The 21095-nt window shown below is 36.1% G+C and overlaps 1 protein-coding gene across 1 annotated transcript in view; it reads right to left on the bottom strand.

The window, feature by feature from the left end:
* LOC109847628 overlaps nucleotides 1-1944 on the bottom strand; it is a 35714-nt gene extending 33770 nt beyond the window's left edge. Inside the window, 5 exon segments of the mRNA XM_020416860.1 lie at nucleotides 1-214; nucleotides 801-958; nucleotides 1057-1300; nucleotides 1302-1583; nucleotides 1586-1944. The exon segment at nucleotides 1-214 is cut by the window's left edge and continues 13 nt beyond it. Of these exon segments, the coding sequence (XP_020272449.1) occupies nucleotides 1-214; nucleotides 801-958; nucleotides 1057-1300; nucleotides 1302-1583; nucleotides 1586-1696 (1009 nt within the window). The 5' untranslated portion in view covers nucleotides 1697-1944.

The following is a 21095-nucleotide window of genomic DNA, read 5'->3' as shown; positions in this document are numbered from 1 at the left end:
CATCAAGGAGCTGAGGGAAGAGCTCAGACTCCCTCAGCCTTGTGATTTCAGAGGAAGTGGCCTCCATGGATTGAGATGCCACCATCATTTTGGACTCCAACCTCTCAATCTCCCTCTTGTTCTTCTCAACTTTTACATAGTCTGCCCCCTTCAGCTCCTGCCTCCTCTGCAGATTCACCCTCTTGTCATGCTCTTCTTTAAGCTTTTCAGAATTCTGCCATAAAATTTAAATTAAAAACAGATAAAAAACGGTATTAGAACCATTAAAGGAAGAAAAAAACAGAGCACTCCGCTTGCATAACAGTAAGAGGGGAATCTAAAGAAACATAAGATGCACTGCCAGTTTAAAATCAACGAAAAAAGTAAATTTCGGTGCAAACGATTTAAAAAAACGCAAAGGGAAAACTTGGTACAAAAAAAATACAAGTACTGCACGATTTTCTACTGAGGGCGAGTGGTAATCTTTCTCCCCCCCACAAATAACATGCAATCTACGTGGCAAGCTGCTTGTCTTCTCTTGCTCTCTTCCAAAATACAAACTTTAAAAACGAATCAAAGCACAAGCAGAGGGGAATGGCAATGCCTTTTAATTAACAACATAAAACGAACAGAGCACCTGGCTCCTTTTTGTCCACAACATAAAAGCAGAGCACAGAAGTGGAGGGGAATAAAAAGTGACCGGCAACGTGAAAGGTGCAAACACAGCCCATGCTCAAAACCCCCCAAAGCACCAATAAATCACAGAACCAATGAAAAGGAACTAAACCCAAGCGATTTAAAAATAGTAAAAAAATAGTCACCTTAACTTCGAGATAGAGTTTTTTCTCCCAGGCGTAGAGCTTTTCCACTGTGGAAGAGTGGCCCGCGCTCTCCTCTACTGACCTCTCAAAACTTGCGAACCCATTTCTTTTCCTTGAAGAATTGGAACCCCACGGCCATCCAAAACCACCAATTTTACCTGCACCGCACAAAACCCAAATCATAATTAACAAACCCCTGTTTCAAACAAGAAATCGAAAAAATTAATGTGTCGTACCCATAACCCCATGACTAGACCGCACGATGCAACCGGGCGACTCGAGCAGGCCCGAAATCCCGAGCGCCAGTCATACGGCGACTTCAGAAAGTAGTCATCGAGCTCCTTTGACAACCCAGCCAAATCCTTCTTGCTTCTAGAAGCCACAACGACAGCGAGCTCCCGCGTTGTCACTCTCCTTCGGAGGGGAGCTGGCGCGGGCACGCGGGCATCGGCGGGGGTTGGTGGACACGTTGGTCGCCGTCTCCTCCACTCTTTCCTCGGTTGCGACGCGGTGCGAGGACGACGGCGCGAACGGGTCCCAGAATCCAAGAATGAGGGTGGAGGAGGAGGAGGAGGGGGGAGAATCGGCGAGGCGGTGATCGAGGATGAATTGGTCCACGAAGACGGACACGGGCTCAGCGGCGCGGAGGAGGAGGAGGAGGAGAGGTTGCTGAGATGGGATTTGGGGAGATCCGTAGTGATGGGCTTCGCCATTGGCGAACTGGAGGAGAGCTGAGCCTGTGGAGCGGAGAGAGTGGAGGTAGAGAGAGTGGGAAGAAGGAGAAGGACTGGCGGGCTCTGACGAGCTTGCCCCCTTGCCAAATGTATCCGCCGGCGAGCTTTGCAGCGGGAGACCGATTCTTGGCTCTCGAGGAATTTTGAGTTGCAGCAGCCCATTTCAATCTTTTGAGCTTAATTTGTTCTTCTTTTATTCGAAGGTGGGTTTTTTTTTTTTTTTGGGATTTTCCCCCCAACTGATTTCTAATAAGGCATTTTTTGAGATTTTCTTTTCCCCTGTACTCTCTCTCTCTCTCTCTCTCCTCTCTCAGACAAAACAATGGTGAGAGGAGCTGGAGAAAAAAACCAGAGTTTTGAGTAAAACACACAGGAACAGTTCAGAAATGAACAGCGATACTGGTACTGGCATCGGACGGGGTGCATGTCATTGATTCCCTTGGACTAAAATGACATTAATGCCCCTCGCTCTCTGCAAAAGGGTTTTTTTTTTTTTTTTTTTTTTTTTTTTTTTTGATTTTTTTAGTGGAGACGGTAGGAATGCTGTGCTGGCATCCTACGGACGCCCTCAAAGGTATGAAAAAAGAATATTTGGAATTTTTTAAAACTATTTAAAGGGGTAATCTGCACTGTTACAGCTATAGGGGGGTCTATCCACAACTGGACAATGCGGCGGGGGTCTATCTGCAATCTAACTCTTTTTTGTTTTAACCGAATACAAACAGAGAAACATATTTAATCAAAATATGTGTCTGCCTTTGAGCATAAGGGGTGTTTGGTTCAATTTCTAGAAATTATAGGAAATATTTTCCACCTAAAATATGATTTTCTTGTATTTCTTAAAAAATTATAGGAAAAGTTATGAGAAATCAAAAAGTACCAATTTTCTTGTTTTTTATACTTTGCTTGTTTGGTTCAAAACAAGAAAATAGCTCATAACTTTATAAAAAATAATAAGATTTGGTAGGTTTTTAATTAAATATGGTATGTGTCAGATTTCTGGTGATTTCCTCTCATTTTGAGAGGAAATTACTTTTTGTAAAATTTGGTAGGTTTTGATATTTTATAGAAAATATTTCTGTAAATTTTTTGTTGAACCAAACATAATTTATAGAAATCTCTGAAAAACTTTTAATTATAAATTTGTCATTGTCAGATGTTTTGAGAAAAGTTTTCTCAAAAAGTGTGCAACCAAACAGCCTCTAAGATGCAGACAACACGTAGCAAATTAGTTATCAGATTCGGCAGGACTGATCCTGGGAAAGGGTATTTTCGTCAGTGTTTTTAATTCAACGGGCCTCCGATATACTCGCCGGAGGAGTTCACGAGAGGAAGGTGTCTTTGTAATTCTTTCCAATTGTGTTTCTAGGTCTTTTTTGGGGACTGTGTTCAAGGAAATAGGTATATTTTGAAAATTTAAACGTAATACTTGCTAATCTTTTCACATTAAATGCGTTGATTTCTCGTAATAATCGTCAAGTCCCTTCTCCTTGGTCAACTTTCCTCCTACGGCAAGCTGAAAGTAACGTATCGTACTCAAATTTGAAATGCATTTTTTGAGGGAATTAGAGATTGTTAATTTCTTTGGTTGGTTTCTAGGTATAATTTATATAGATATTTTCAACAATATAACTTCGTTATTATTTAGACAATTACATATTACATATCCATTAAATACCAGGTATAAATGTTCAATAATTGTTTTCCAATACATGTTGCCTCTGTGCCCATTTTTCATATTTAAAATTTTGAGTTACGAATGAAATATTACACAATAAAATTTAAATTATAAAAATGGTCAAAGGTCGGAATGGAACTGGATTAAGACCGACCAATTTGGGCCAGGCTATAAGCCGGTCTAGCCAGATTTATACTTGAACGCATGGGTCCGACAACTGTTGGGCCGGTCCACTCGCCACATATATCTACATTCGCTAGAACATATCATGTTCAATTATTAAAAAAAAGGCTAAACTGCATTCAGATATCACAAAATTTCTTCACTCTATTATTTATACGTCACAAGTTATACTTTGCAGCGAAAAAGTACCATAAGTTGTTTAAAAAATTAGCATGTTAGTACCATCAATTATGCAAACGCGAAAATTTTCATCCGAATATTTTTCTATGATACTTACATGCTAATTATAAAGCTTTTTAACCACTAATTTTTTTTAAACTTGATATTATATTTCTTAAATTTGATACTAAATAGACCAAATTCTTTTTCATACTTATCTTAATTCTACTTTGAAATAGAAGTGGGACATGTCTAATAATAAATTTAATAGATATTAATTGTTAGAAAGGTATAAAATTAATATGTTAGTGTCATGAGAACGTTGGGGTGAAACTTTTCAAGTGGGCATGCTCGAGGGTACTAATGTGTCATTTTTAATAACTTATGATATTTTTCTACCACAAAATGCAAATTGTGAGCTATAGGTGCACTAGTAAAAAACTGGGTATTGGCGACGGGGAAATCCGTCACCAATACCCCACAATCTGTCACCAATACACATTGGCGACGGTATAGGATCTGTAGCCAATAAATCCGTCGCCAATATGTATTGGCGACAGGGAAACCAGTTACCAATACGCATTGGTGACGGATGTACATTGTCGACGGAAATATTTGGTGACGGGTTGCACCCGTCGCCAAACACTATTGGACCCGTCACCAATGCTTATTGGCGATGGGGCCATTCGTCGCCAATGTTTAAAACATTGGCGACAGATTCCCTATCGCCAATAAGCATTAGCGATGGATGGCCCCGCCACCAATACGCATTGGCGATGAGTTTACCCATCGCTAATGTACATATGCACGTGAAAAAATTATAATTTCTGGTAGCCTCCCAGACAGGAATACACATATAGCCTGTATCCACATCAATCCAATGACAATATTTAACAATATATCATAAAATCAACCATTATATACATTCACATTCCAAATGAATACTCATCCATCATCCGCCAATCCACAATATGAAACAATACTCATCCACCAATCACAATCATAACACATCTCGCATGCTCAAACAATATTCATTCTCTAAGCAATAAAATCACAAATATAATACATGTAGGTAAAATTCAAAAGTCATAACATGTCTTAACACAATCTAAAACTACATACATATAAGAACAAGTCTCGCTCACTCCTCGTCATCGTCATTGTCGGCATCCCTATTATTAACTTCATATGTATTAGAATGCTGTATCGTACTGCTGCACCCTACAGGAGTATCTCCTCTAACCTGAAAAGATTATCACTCAACATAAGAGTATATATATTCCAAAAAAAGTCATAATAATACATTTAGGTTCATTTTACTCAGATGTCAGAGGTTCACACAACCAAATGTTCCTAGTAGCAGTGGATGGGGTATCATGTGCTAGATATATGGTATAAATTTAATAGAAAATCTACTGAAATGTGGATGGGGGTATCAATGTGAAATAAAGATCGAAACCTTGGAGTATAGAAGCGTTAAGAAATGCTTTGGGGGTATCAAAGTGAAAGAATAGGTAAAACTTTGGGGTACTGAAGTAAGCCAAAAAAAAAAGATAATGTATTAGATACTCACTATGTTGTGTACCACAACTAATCCAAATTGTCTCATGTTGTATTTAACTGCTCAAACAATCCAACCTTTGTGAATGTCTTATCGCTAAGGGACTTAGTATCTTCAGTGTATGCCTTCCAAGGAAACCCTCCAAACCTTTGCATTTTCATAGTTGCAGAGTGAGATCCTACTTTGCATATCATATAATAATTTTAAGAAACTAATAAAAAATGTAACATATAAAAGGGTTAACTTCAGAATCACCTCCTGTACTATGCATATGTAGTCACTCATACCTCTTGTAGGCGTCTAAAATTACCTATGAGATCCTGCACGTAGCTCGAAACGAAGATTGGATGAGTTGGAGAGCAAGGGAGCATGAATTTCAGAGGAGACTAACTGATCTCGACGAAGTTCTTCAGCATAAAGAGGGAGAGTTCGAGAGATCTGAAGCCTCGTCCATCCGTTCCTCGAGATTAGGCTTGGTCTTAATCTCAAGAAAGGCTACTAATTTCGCTTAGTCGATTTCAGAGCTTCAAGTGAATACTTCCTTGGTGAAGTAGAAGCTCTGTTAATTTTTCGGCAATCGGATCTGATCCGTGACGGTCTACGGATATCAACATCCCCGGCACAGGCAAAAATCCCACGCAAAATAGAGACTAATAAATAGGATTTGTGTGTAGTTTGACAAGAGTTGTAATTTTTTATTTTTATTGTGTAAGAAGATCTTATAAAAAGATCGACTTTTTTCTTTATTTGAGTTTATTGTAACGACTGAAGTTGTAATAGATTCGAGGCACTGAAAACATCAACTTTTGACCCCAAACACGTTGGCGACCACAGTGGGAGCTAACAACCTTTCTGCGAAGGCTGATGTGTCGTAACCTCGGATCCGGATCCCGGTTGATGTAGAGGCCGAGTACGAATTCGACCAGGCCAAGTTCAAGGAATATCTATCGTCCTCCTCCTCCAGATCCTCCACTTCTCGCAAGTACAGGAAGATCAACGCCCCTGTTGCTGCTGCAATCACGCCTTACAATGCCTCTTCGGCCTCCAACGAGGTCGGATCTGCAAATATGGACTCCGTCTCAATCAAGGAGATAGCCGCTAAAGCCGTACCAATCCTATCGAAGAGAGCATGTCAAAGGCAACGTCAACGCCTCGCGTGCCAACTTGCTTAGGCTTTGGAGACAGTGGACGGGATCTGTTATAGGACGGATCTAAAATTTAGGGAATACCAAGTGCCTCAGCAGCGAGAAAACGCCCTCTCCTCCAAATCATCAACAAGTGAATGGATCCAAGTTAAAAGGATCTATTCAACTCTTGAGGAGTAAATCCAGAAGCATCGCGCACTACTTGCGCTTGAGCGAATTCTTGTGCAAAAGACACAAAAGATGTAGAAGAAGGACATAACCAAGAAACAACCAAGACTGTATCAAACTTGGAGGCTAAAGTACGAGACGACGGTCGAAAAGATCAAAAAACATGGGTCACTTCAATCTGACCCTCCTAGCCGTGGGTCACTTCAATCTGACCCTCCCGACCATGAGTCACTTCAATCTGACCCTCCTAGCCGCGGGTCACATCAATCTGACCCTCCAAGCCGCGGGTCACTCAAGTCTGACCCGCGTCAGGACCAAGACAGAAGACGTTCTGCACCTGTTTCTCCAATTCCATCGAGTTTCGCACCTCCGATAGAGCCCCGTGACAGTGTGGATTTGTCCCACTTTAAGATGAAGATCACGGATCATCTCGGTACTTCGCACGTGGGTCGAGGCAAAGCCCCAGTTAAAGAACGCTTAGGCCCGTTGAATGAATCCCAAGTAGTTTATTAGGCTGGGGGTCGTAATCGTCCTCCTAAGCAGTGGAAGAGACCGTATGGTGGGAAAATCCATGTAACTAACCGCGTTGGATTGCGTGTCGAAGTCCAGGAGCCTGTTGAGATCCTACGCTCACGAAAACGTAGCCTCAAATATGTGACTCCTGAAGACGCTAACAAATCGTTGAATTCCCAAAAGAAAGCGTACTCGTCTGATGATGACGTTATACCTGGGGAGTCGTGCCAAGTGTTTTTATGTTGTCTTTAGTTTTATTAATTTATTAGTTTATTTGTGTTATTTGGTTATATTTTTTATTAGTTAACATAGTTATTTCTTTTACGTTTCATCAGTAGTTTCATAGTTTATTTAGGATGTGAAATGAGTGTTATAAAGTTATACAGCTTAGTTACAGATTTCGCACCTTGTAGATATTTTGTTGAGTTTATTAGTTGTTTTTCTTTTGTTAGGTTGTATATATTTTACTTTGATAATGTATTTTATTATCTATTCATTAATTATTTTAATTGTTATATTTATCAATTTTTCATATACAAAAGTCTTTGCGTTACTGTTTAGTTAACTGTTCATGTCCATATTTGATTATTGTTTTGGATATTAATACATGATAGTTTATATATTGTATTATGTTATTCTTTATGTATATTGGGTTTATAGTTTTTATATCATATTTAGTTATTCTAATAGGTATAATGATATAATGGTTATTGGTATATTTTGATATTGTATTCGTCGTGTAAATGTTATGAATACATAATTACATGATTGTTGCATATAATTGTATGTCTTTTATCTACGTCCATTATTGATATGCGTTTACTTCCTATTATCAGCTATTATATGTATTATTTTTGTTTTACAGATTACTATATGATATCATGCATACTTATTTTAATCCTGAGGGCGGAATTTGTTTTAAGGGGGTAGAATGCAAGGACCGTGAATTTTGATACTAGTGAAAATAATTTTTTAGTATTTTAAAATATTTAATTATGATTTTTAAAAGAGTATTTATATTTTTCTCGAATTTCTACAATTTTCTATGATTTAAAGTCTAAGTTTTATATTTATTTAAATGATTTAAATATTTATAAATTTATTTAGTGCAATAAATTTTTTTGGAATTAATCTGTTGTGTTATCGGTACTATTACATATTATTTTAAATATTACGTTGTATTATTGTTACTATTACGTATTATATCGTGTATTATATTGAATTATTAATTACGTATTATTTGTTTAAATTATTGTATTATTTCAATTATTGCGTATCTGCTGTTGTATTAGCACAACTGGTACATTTTATTGTATAGATAATTATCCCGTAATTAATTTGATTTTAAATGTAAGTAAATATATTTTTATTATTAATTATTCTCGTTTAATTGTACAATATGTGCATATTTCGACTATTTCATATCCACTGTTGTATTAGCATAACATGTACGTTTTTATCTGTAGATAATTATTTTGTAAATAGTTTAATTTTTAAATACCCGTAATTACTTATTTTAATTATCTTCGTTTTAAATTTCTAAACCCTAAATTCTCATATATAAATATTATTATCTCTCTTATCCTCTCTCTTCCCCTTCTGTTTCACGCCGCCACCCCATCACCTTCTTTCTTCTTCCTCTCTCTCCCCGACCAGGCATGGCCGCAGCCACTCTCCGGCCTTCCCCAACTCCCCACCGCCTCCAACAACTCACCCAAACGCTAAACCCCTGTCCGCCGCTTCCTTCGACCCAGCGCCACCCTCCCTCTCCCGCGTCGCCCTCCAACTCCGACGAGTCCGTCACGCGCCGCTGCCAGCACCCGAACCCAACCAAGGCCACCATCGACCCCTCACCGCCAGCCTTAGCCTCCTTCTAGATCTCCTCTCCATCGACCACCTCAACCGTCACCACACGAGACTCCAACTCCTTGACCCCGACGCAACCTACTAGCCACCCGCCCTTGGCCTTGCCACCGTTCGCCGTCACCAGCGACCGCCGCACATGCTCCGTTGCACCCGAACTCCGACAGCCAACCTGAGCGCTGGCACGACCACCGATGACAGCGCACACAGCCCAAGTCAGACCAGTTCGTTTACCGTTCGCGAGCGACCACACACCTCAAACCGACACCGACAGCCCGAGCCCTCGTCCTCACTCCATCCGCCCCGTTCTCCCTCCTCATCGCTCTGCACTGCGACAGCTCGAGCTCCATCCCCTACATCAGCCACCCGAGCACGTTCGACGTCGACTCATTCGACGAAAACCCGAGGCAAGATTGTCTTTACTTTTTAGATATGTTGTTCATTAAGTACGTGCATAGATTAATTATAATGTGAATTTTTTGATTACATGCGTGGATTTGTCGTTGAATGATACTAAAGAATTTTTAAGGAAATTGATTTGTAAAAAGATTATTTGAAGTATTAAGAAAATAATTTTTAAAATAAATTATTTGGCAATGAAATCATTTTAGGAAAATTTTAATAAACTAAAAGAATTTAATTCGGCAAAAGAATAAATTTTAGATAATTATACTGATTTAAAGGAATTTATTTTGAAAAAGAAGTTATTTTTAGATTAATTATAATGAGAAAAGAATTTTATTCTGTAAAAATGGATTATTTGAGTTGTTATTATAATAAATAATTCTTAAAAGAATTTATTTTGTGAAAGGATTATTTGAGTTAATATTTATTATTTAAAAAGATTATTGTAGAATAATTATGATGAGAAATAAGTGTTAAGAAATTATTTTGGAAAAATGAATTATTTTTTGAATTACATAGTTGTTGTTTATGATCACAATTCACGTTTTGCATTTATTTAATGTATTTGACATGTCTGCTATGTATTGTCCATCTTGTGATTGAGAACCATTAGTAGTTCATGACTTAGTGGCCTCGTGCGTCATGAACAGACTTAGTGACATGTGTGAGTGTGTTGACTGAGTTTAGGTGGTGAACCCGAGTTTTAATATGGATTATGTTTGACTTAGAAAAACAAAAAGAGTGGGGATGGGGAAGTCGATGTTCATGTGATCGGATATAGCTATTGATGTATCTTCCAGGCTCGCGCCAGTGAATTCGTGTAGTCATTGGGGTTGGTTTGTTGGGCTAAAGTGAATTCGTGTAGTCACTTTAGTCAGTGAATTTGTGTAGTCACTCGAGTTTTGCTTGAGTTCGGACCAGGCCTAAATCGGATTGCGTGTAGTCCTCTGAACGATTCGTGTAGCGGTGTTGGATGCACGTATGGGATTTGTGAACAGCCAGTTATCTGATGACAGGAGCGTTGACTCTGTATGAGATGTGACCAATGACCTGTTATAGAATGGCTAGTTACATGACCTCGTTATTTAGATGATTATGGATTCCTGTGAGATGTAAGCCAGTTGTGTTTCTTTTAATACATAGATCAGAGTTAATATTTAATTATCTACAATTTGAGACATATGGTATATACATGAGGGTTTTCTTGTTTGGATTATTTCGCTCGACGTACTACGTCTCTTGTTGTAGATTTTTAAGTATTAATTCCATCTAGTGTATGCCCTTGTGACTTGGATGATTAGTCTAATCGCTAGCTGCATGACCTCGTTACCTGATCGATTTTGGATGCTTTATGTTATCATGATTTAGTAGTTTTTCATGTTGATTTGTGGATTTCAGTTGTACGTTCTTTTGTTGTTTCTGTTATTGTATCGTTTTTCGCATTGGATTTCCGTTCGTTCTATTTTCCTTGTGGGGTCGGGTCTTGCCGTGTGCCATACACGCTGACGTACACCTATTTTTTCTGGTGTACGTCAGACTTAGAGGAAGAACAGGTTCAGCTGGGAGATCAGCAGGAGCCAGAGGATTCTCAACAGGAGTATCATGTAGACGGAGCAGAAGAAGGAGTCAAAGCCTATTCTTTGATGGTTCCAGTTTACTTTTATAGTTCTTTCTTTTTCCATTGATCGATGTAATTTTGTATCTCTTTAGTATTCTTTTGTTCAGTTTCGTATAAGGGCATGTTGACCCGAATATTATGTCTCGGAAGATATTCATTGTGATATGTATAATTTTATTCTGAGGTTGTCTATGTTGACCCGAATATTATGTCTCGGAAGATATTCATTGTGATATGTATAATTTTATTCTGAGGTTGTCTATTATATTCTTGCTGATTATATGTATAATTTTATTCTGAGGTTGTCTATTATATTCTTGCTGATTGTGATCGGGGACCTGTGACTTCGCATTGTATTTAATTCTAGACGCTTAGCGTATTAGATTGAGAAGAAAAGAAAAGAAAAAAATAGTAGTGTATATTTCTTCTCAATCTAATATGTCGCGGGCTTGTTCACGTCCCGATTCCTTGGTATTTTGGAAAGCGGGGCGTGACATAAGATGAATTAGAGTTAGAACTAGTTAGAACTAATATGTGGCAGGCTAGAACTAACATGGGACGAGTTAGAACTAATATGAGGCAAGTTAGAACTAACTTGAGAGCCCAAAAGCCTATAATTAAGATGAATTAGAGGTAGAATTAGCTAAAACTAACATGAGGCGAGTTAGAACTAACATGAGGCGAGTTAGAACTAACATTGGGTGAGTTAGAACTAACTTGAGAGTCCAATAGCCTAGAATTAAGATGAATTAGAGCTAGAACTAGGTAGAGCTAACATGGGGCTGGTTAGAACTAACATGGGGCATGTGAGAACTAATATTGGGTGAGTTAGAACTAACTTGAGAGCCAAGAGCCTAGAATTAAGATGAATTAGAGCTAGAACTAATATGGGACGGATTAGAACTAACATGGGGCAGACTAAATCTAACATAGGGTAAGTTAGAACTAACTTGAGAGCCCAAGAGCCTAGAATTAAGATGAATTAGAGCTAGAACTAGCTAGAACTAATATGAAATGGGCTAGAACTAACATGGAGCGAGTTAGAACTAATATGAGACAAGTTAAAACTAACTTAAGAGCCCAAGACCCTAGAATTAAGATGAATTAGAGGTAGAACTAATATGGAACGGGTTAGAACTAACATGGAGTGAGTTAGAACTAACATGGGGCGAGTTAGAACTAACTTGAGAGCCAAAGAGCCTAGAACTAAGATGAATTAGAGCTATAACTAACATTGAGCGGGCTAGAACTAACATGGGGCATGCTAGAACTAACATGAGACGGGCTAGAACTAACTTGAGAGCCAAAGAGCCTAGAACTAAAATGAATTAGATCTAGAACAAGCTAGAACTAACATGGGGCGGGTTAGAACTAACTTGAGAGCCAAAGAGCCTAGAACTAAGATGAATTAGAGCTAGAACTAGGTAGAACTAACATGGGGTAGTCTAAAACTAACTTGAGAGCCAAAGAGCCTAGAACTAAGATGAATTAGATCTAGAATTAGCTAGAACTAACATGGGGCGAGCTAGACCTAACATGTGGAGGGTTAGAACTAACATGGGGCGAGTTAGAACTAACTTGAGAGCCCAAGAACCTAGAACTAAGATGATTTAGAGCTAGAACTAACATGGAGCAAGTTAGAACTAATAGCGAGCGGGTTAGAACTAACATGGAGTAAGTTAGAACTAACTTGAGAGCCCAAGAGCCCAAGAGCTCATGTTTCGGATATAAGATTAAGACATGATTATTTTTCCTAATTAGAAAAAAAAGAAAAGAAATTAAGGGTGTTGTTGGTTCATCAACAGAGGAGAGTCACAAGTAAAAAAATAAAAAAAACATTAAAAGTCTCGTTAGAATTAAAGTCAAAACTAGCCATGTCATTCACTTTCTTCTTTGACTTCAAAACCCGCCATTACGTCCACAAGCCTCAACATAAAAATACAATTTTAATTTATGTAAATCACGAGACTTCCGTGAGCCCTTGCTTTTTTGACACAAGGCTAAGTCACACATGAGAAACAAATAAACTGAATATGCAAACTATTAGTCTTTTATTTCTTAACTTGGATCAACCACATTATGTAGTATTCATTTTGATACTGATTTTAATAGACACCACGTGTTATTAGCTATTAGGTTAACTCACCGCGTGTTAGTTCTAACTCACCGTGTATTAGTTCTAGTTTTAATTCATGGCCCTTGGGCTCTTGTGTTACTCCTAACTCATCGCGTATTAATCCTAACTCACGGCGTGTTAGTTCTAACTCACCGCGTGTTAGTTCTAGTTTTAATTCATGGCTTTTGGGCTCTTGTTAGTCCTAACTCACTGCGTGTTAGTTCTAATTCACAGCATGTTAGTTCTAACTCATCGCGTGTTAGTCCTGGTTCTATTTTTCACACTATCAGCTAAAAATATGTAGGGTCATTTATTGAAAATTTTCAACGTGAAAATGTGAGTCACCAAAATCAGGATATCACAAAAAGGGACATAAAATCGAATATTGTTTATTAAAATTAAATCATGTAAATACATGTTCACATCATCACCTGGGCTGTTGTGGGATGCACAAAATACTGTCTGTGTTGCATAATAGAACAATTAATATTCGTGTTGCATAGTTCTTTGAAATTGTTCCTATTTAATTAAACTCCATGATTTTCCTCTCATATCCAGCAAACATAACATGCCCGTTGTGGGATGCACAAAATACTTCATTAGAGATGACATCTCTCTTTGCTATAATATAAGCTTTTCATGCAACCCAGAATACATCTTCGCCTGCTAGATAAAACTAAAACTAACTATCACATTTTTCTGAAATTAATGAATGTAAGGTAAGTATAAAGGACTTCTTTACTTACTCAAGGGTGAGGCGGAGAGCGACAACAGCTAACTCACCGCGTGAATTTGTAAAAAACACCATAAACTATTAAAGTTACAATAAATATCTATTATGGTGTTTTCAGTCGTTAAAGTACGGTCATTTTCCAGCAACATACAAGTGTCCCTTTACATGCACCGTTTAAATCGAAGTGACAGTCCCGACCACCAAGAATCCCTACTTAGCCGACTCGTCAAATCGACATCTCCTTAGATCAACTCGAAGGGGGGTACTTGTCGGTCCTCTTGTCAAAGACGACTAGCTACGAGCCCACTCGACCAGTTGTTCGACACCTTGCGATGTCGACTCGAAAAATGTTACTTCTCGACCAAGCCAAAGGACAACTTTAACCTCGAGCTTCCCCTGTTGAAAGCGTGTCGGTGTCACATTAAATGCTTGGCAGGCATCATCATTCCTCTAGCCCCGATAGTCTTCATGACACATCAGACCACGTCGGCACCGCCATGCCCCAATCACTTCGTATTAAATACTAAGGTGACCTCTCATCCACCTGTCGACCGACACCTGTAAAGTTGGTACTAACGTAGCTACCATCCCATACTCATTTGCCGATATCCTGTACTCGATCGATATTACCATTCTACCCTTATATACCACCACTAAAAATAAGGATATAATTCTAAATACCAGGGTAAGCAAGCAATATCTCAGATTTTCACTACACTATATTTAAAGAACTCACTCAGTTCATTATTTTCCCACTCAAGTCCATCAACTGGCTTGATCATCGGAGGAACAATAGAGGAACTAGTCCTCATCCTCTTACGAGTTGCTATTTGTGCAGGCTATAGCTCCTCTATTCAAAACCAGATATTCGGAGAAGTTAACGGTCCCTAATCAACCTCACTCTCATTTTATTATCTATTTGATTATTAACATCAACAATATCCTTAAATATTCAAAATTTATAAAAAATGTAGATATTACAAATCTACTAATAGTACATTGAAAATCTTAAAATTATAAATAGCCCCTAAATTTTTTTAGGATTTGCATAAAAACCCTAAAACACTTAAAACTTAAAAAAACACCCTAAAAAGTTCAAAATTCACAAAAAAGAGCCTGACAACATAAAACTAAGAACAGTACACTGAAAAATTTAAGAATTATAAATATCCCCTGCAGATTTTTGATCTGTAAATAACACCCTAAAACTTTCAAAAGTTTAAAAAACCACCCTAAAATACAAAATTTTCTAGAAACTCTTTGAAAATATTTTGAACTTTAACCAGTAAATTGAAAATCTAGGATTACAAATAGCCACATGATAATTTAAGAATTTGCAAAAAACACCCAACTTTTAAAAATTATAATAAATACCCTAACAAATTTTTGACATTTACAAGGAACAACCTAAAATGGTAAAAATTTATATAGAGTTATTTTCTTATACTTTTAATTTTTGAGGGAGTTTGTAGTAGGTTTTGAAACTTTAGGGTGTTTTGTACAAAGTTGATATTTCTTAGGGGGCTGCTTATAACTCCTATAGTTTCAGCATATTGGTTGCATCTTTAAAATTCTCATGGTATTTTTTTTATAAATTTCAAAATTAGAATTTTTTTTTTGCAAAATTTGGAAGTTTTGGGGTTTTTTGCAAATTCTAAAATTTTCAATTTACTATGTATAGGGTTGAAGAATTTTTAGTAAGTTCTAAATTTTTAGGGTATTCTTTGCATCTTTTAAAAGTTTTAGGGTGTTTTTTACAAATTTAAAAATATTTAGGGAGTTGTTTGTAATTCTTAGATTTTTTTTTATAATATGTTCATTTTGAAAATTTTAGGATTTTTTATAAAATTTGAATTTTAAGGGTTTTTTAAAAATTTTAAAATCTTTGGGGTGTTTTTTGTAAATTCTAAAATTTTCCTGGAATGCACATAACGTACAGATTTTTCACTATTTGTAAGTTTTGGTATTTTATTAGTGTTTTGAAAACTTTAAGGGTATTTTTAAAATTTTTAAACTTTTAGGGTGTTTTTTGTAAAATTCAAAGCTTTCGAGTTTGTGTAATTTACATATTTTATACTGTTATGAGTTATGACATATTGAGGGCATTTTTTAAAATTTTGAATTTAAGGGTGTTTTTGTAATTTTTAAATTTTTAGGGTGTTTTCTGTAAAATTTAAAAGTTTCAAATGTTGCATACAATTAACAGATTTTGTATAGTGTGTAAGTTTTGATAATTTAAGGGAGTTTATTGAATATTTATAATTTTAAAGGTATTTTTCACAAATTCTAAAAGTTGTAGGGTGTGTTTTTTTTGCATATTTCAAACCTTTTGGTGGTGTATAATTTATGGACTTGTAAGTTTTGAATTTTTAATAATTTTTTTTTAGTTTTGAAATTCTAAAGTTATATGGCCAAATGGTGCATGAATTTATAGGTGGGCAAATAGGCCGTCCTCCGCGAGCCAATTTAGTGCCAATTTATTGCTTATTTTAATGAAACCCGTCTATTTAAAGCTCATTTAACTAAATGGATCAGTTTGGACAAACCTATTAGTGAGCACGCATAATGGGCAAACTTTGCCCATCTCTAGTAAAATCTTATATGTTTTTCTCATATTCGTTTTATCGCCAAGCATATTTCTCTTATTAATTAGTATCCGCAACTTATTTTGATGGAAACGGATATGAGTTTTCTTTTCTTTTTTTTATCTATATCCATGATTGATAAACGTAGATAAAACTATTCCATAAAAAAATTGTGTGGGTACATAAAAATAAAGGAATGAGTTTTTATTCCTTTGATTTCATAAATAATTAGAGGTCATTTTAATAAAAGATGGGGGTAATTTAGTCATTTGCCAACATCATATTGGTTCCACCTCTGTAGAATGTTACATTACTTTCAGTTCCTCTCTTTTTCAAATTTAAAAATTCGCTCCTCTCTCTAGAAGTTTTTATTGCTTTCATCCCTTCATCTCCTCAAATTTATAATTTTATGCATGACCCTCTTAAAAACTATATAGATTTAAAAAAAATAAAAAGGCAACATAATATAAACTAGGTAGCGACATATTATAAATAAGAGTCTTAATTAACAAATAAGAGTCTTAATATGTTTTAATAACTAAAAACACTTTTCATAATTATATTATAGTAAGGTTTTTAAAAATTGGATTAATTTTTCTATGTATAATAGCTTTGTTGCTTCAATTTAAAGTTAATATATGTATCATCATGTTACGACTGAGAAATTAAAAACTTCATAAAATAAATAAATAAAATTATATATTATTTCGATCCACTAAATAAACTGTCCCATGAACTTTAAGTTCAATTTCATTCCTGTCATTAAAATAAATAACACAATACTAATTTTTAGATGCATAAAATATACTTACTTTTTAATAAATGAACATAACATAATTAACTTTGAGGACCGAGAAATATTTAGATAGATACGTAATATTGTTTGCATGTGCATTTACCCCCGCCAATATACTAGTACATAGTAAAGTGTCATATCCGATACATATCCTATCCCATTGCATCTCTACTTCCCTTGGACTCTTATGCTGCTACATGTGTAGTGTAAAGATAAATTACACCTTTTCACAATGGAGTTGCACATACGAATATGAAACTTTTGAAGTAGTTAGTGTTGGAGTTGTAACTTAAAACTTGGGTTTGTAGAGGAAAAGAGAAAAAGTTTAATCCCATATTGGAAAAGAGATGGGAAGATAGGTTCTTTATAAGCCTTCTCTTTCTCTCCTATGCCTAGAAGAAAATAAAGGTTATGCTCCACACCACACGCGCGCGCGCCGGCTGTGCCGGGCTCGGGCTCGGATTCGGGTCGGGTGGCGCACGCACACGACCTGCGGATACGAATGCAGCTATGGACTGAGGGGCCCTTAATTGCGGGATTTATGGGTAATGGTTAGCTAATTTAAAGAAGGGTTTGAACCCTATAAAAGGTTCTGCAGCCGTGAGAGCAAGAGCAGTGTGAAAAAACATACTACAAAACTTCTTGAGAACACAATACTACTTTCTTCTTTCCTCTTTTCGAATTACAACTTCATATTATTACTCTCTTGCTGGTTTCCTGAAAGTGGTGAAGAATTAGCAAAACCTTCTTGAAGCTCGTGCCGACGAGAAGGATGTCGCCTGACCAAGGGTCGTCGTATCTCCGAGATCTATTACCGCGTAGCCCTGTACGAGAGGGGGGAGTTAGTTTCTTAGGACAGTGCTTTACACGCTTCGATCATCAGGCCATATTTCTAACATTGTTTAAATTATTTCTTACATTTGTGTTATAATATTAACCTATTATTATCTGAAAATTATTAACTGTATCTCGTGTTAATTATTGTCTAAACAACTAATATTCCCAACAATCCAAGAAACTAATTGTTGTTGTTTAGAATAATATCATGCTTAGCACATTTAGTATTCTGTTTCATATTATGTTTGTTACTAATTGTTGTTGTTTAGAATAATATCATGCTTAGCACATTTAGTATTCTGTTTCATATTATGTTTGTTATGTTAATACAGTCTACAACCGACATGCTATTAGTATTCTGTTTCATATTATGTTTGTTATGTTAATACAGTCTACAACCGACATGCTACACTTGATTCTATTGCTTGAATGTTTTAATCATATATGTTGCATTATAATAACAAAATTATTCATTCAGCATCAGATTATGGCTATAAGTGAAATTATGTCGGCTAAACAAGAGAAGTTTGATAGGGAACAATTTCCGTCGCTGGCAAAACCAAATAAGATTTTGGTTAACAACTCTAAATCTAATAACTGCCATAGAAAGAGACAACCCATTTTCATCTAGACCAGTTACTAGGCAATCTTCCTCATCTTTCTCTACAGATTCCATTCCTATCCCGAGAACACCTCAAGAAATAGAGTATCATTGTCTACACATAATCTTAGGAGCTTTATCTGACAGGTTATATGATATATATTATACTATCACTAATGCTAAAGTTCTGTGGGAAACACTAGAGAAAAAGTATCGTTTAGATGATATGGGAATTAAAAGATTTAAAGCTTCTGATTTTAACAAATTTAAAATGGTAGATTCTAAACCAATGAATGAGCAAATTCATGAATTTGAACATATAGTTCACCAATTAAAAGTGAATGGATCTATCTTAGATGAAACGTTTTAGATAGCTTGTCTTATAGACAAACTTCCCGAGTCCTTGTCAGATTTTGCCAAAAACCTTAACCCTACCCAAGGAGATCTTACCCTTGAACAAGTATTGAATTCCATTAGAATCGAAGAGCAACATAGACTCAGGGAGAAAAATATGACAAAATCTAAACCCAAAGAAACCAAAGTAAATAATGTTGAATCCAAACCCTTTTCCAAATACAAGAAACGTCCCTTCCACCAAAATTAAAATAAAACATTTAAGAAGAAACCCTATCATCAGAATAAGAACCATGTCCACTTTCAAAAGAAGGAAGGAGTTGAACGTTGAGCCTGCTTCGTTTGTGGAAGAACCAACCACCTTGCTAAGGACTGCTTTTTCAAGAAAACTGAACCACCCAAGCCTAAGAAGGGAGGACCTTCATCTAATAAGTCACAAGTAAACATGATGACTTCCAGTTCAGCTGAGACTGCTTTCAGGTCTGTTCTCTTCACCCCTAAAGTAAACATGACCTTTCAAGCAAATGATTGGTGGATTGATACTGGAGCTAATATTCACGTTTGCTCTAATCAATCTCTGTTTTCCACTTATCAGGTCTCAAGTAGAGGAACTGTAACAATGGGAAATAATGATGTAGCTCCTGTATCTGGAATACGTCGGGTCAACCTAAAGCTGACTTCTGATAAGACTTTGATCCTACAGGATGTTCACCATGTACCAGAGATTAGGAGAAACTTGATTAGCGGATCTTTATTAGTACAACAAGGTTACAAACTTGTTTTTGAATCAAATAAAGTTGTAATAACTAAGGGATTGAACTTTATTGGAAAAGGTTTCTTATGTGATGGTCTTTTTAAATTGAATGTTAAGAATTCTACTCTTGCATCTCCAATAGCTTTGAATATTGAACCTTCTATCACTTGGCATCAATGATTAGGACATATGAATTATAATTCAATTAAAAGATTGATGCATCTCAATATAATTCCAAAGCTTAATATAAAAGATGATGGAAAATGTGAAATATGTGTAGAAGCTAAACTTCCTAAGAAACCCTTTAAAACTATTGATAGAGATTCTGAGATATTAGAACTCATCCATAGTGATGTCTGTGATTCAGAAAGAACATCTAGAGGAGGTAACAAATATTTCGTAACTTTTATAGATGATTGTTCTAAATATTGTTACCTCTACTTAATTAAGACTAAAGATAAAGTTATAAAAAAAATTAAAATATATAAAGCAGAAGTTGAAAATCAATTGGATAAGAAAATTAAAATACTAAGATTAAATCGAGGTGGTGAGTACACTTCTAATGAACTAAAACAATTTTGTGAAGAGAATGGAATCATTCATGAAATAACTGCTCCATATACACCTCAATCTAATGGAGTAGCTGAAAGAAAGAATAGAACATTAATGGACATGGTAAACTCAATGTTAATTAATTCTGGTGTATCAGAAAACCTGTGGAGAGAAGTTCTCATGATTGCTTGCCATATACTAAATAGAATTCCATTCAAGAATTCTAATAAAACACCTTACACAATTTGGAAGAATAGAAATTCAACTTTAGATCACCTAAAAGTGTGGGGGTGCTTAGCAAAAGTTAAAATACATGAGAATAAGAGAAAGAAGATTAGACCTAAAACTGTAGATGGAATATTTATTGGCTATGCTTCTGATAGTAATGTAAATAGATTTTTAATAATCAACTCTGATATTAATGAGATAGCCAACAACACCATAATTGAAGCTAGGGATGCACATTACTTTGAAAATATTTTCCCTTACAAGACCAGAGTAAACAACACAGGTCCTAGCTCTAGCAATTCAGATCCTAGTTCTAACCAAGGTGAAACTAGTTCTAAACAAATTAGACCACTAGAAAGTCCAGAGGAGCCTAGGAAAAGTAAAAGAACTAGAATAGAAAAGGTCCATAAAGATTTCTATGCATTACTTGTAGAAGATTCTCCAATTACATTTGAAGATGCAATGAAATCAGTAGATGCTCCATTTTGGAAGGAAACTATAAATAATGAGATTCAATCTATAGTTCAAAATCATACTTGGGAACTAATTGATCTTCCTTCAGGCTGTAAAACTATAGGATATAAATGGGTATTTAAGAAGAAACTCAGACCTGATGGAACAATAGATAAATATAAAGTCAGATTAGTGTTCGCGTGGAAAACCGTTGCTTTCTTCATTAATGAGATAATTGTCATCTTGAGTTACAACTTTT

This window comes from Asparagus officinalis, chromosome 7 (genome assembly GCF_001876935.1).
Source record: "Asparagus officinalis chromosome 7, Aspof.V1, whole genome shotgun sequence".
NCBI classification, from domain to species: domain Eukaryota; kingdom Viridiplantae; phylum Streptophyta; class Magnoliopsida; order Asparagales; family Asparagaceae; genus Asparagus; species Asparagus officinalis.
The sequence above is the reverse complement of the archived record's forward strand: the minus strand, read 5'-3'. Positions and strand labels throughout refer to the sequence as shown.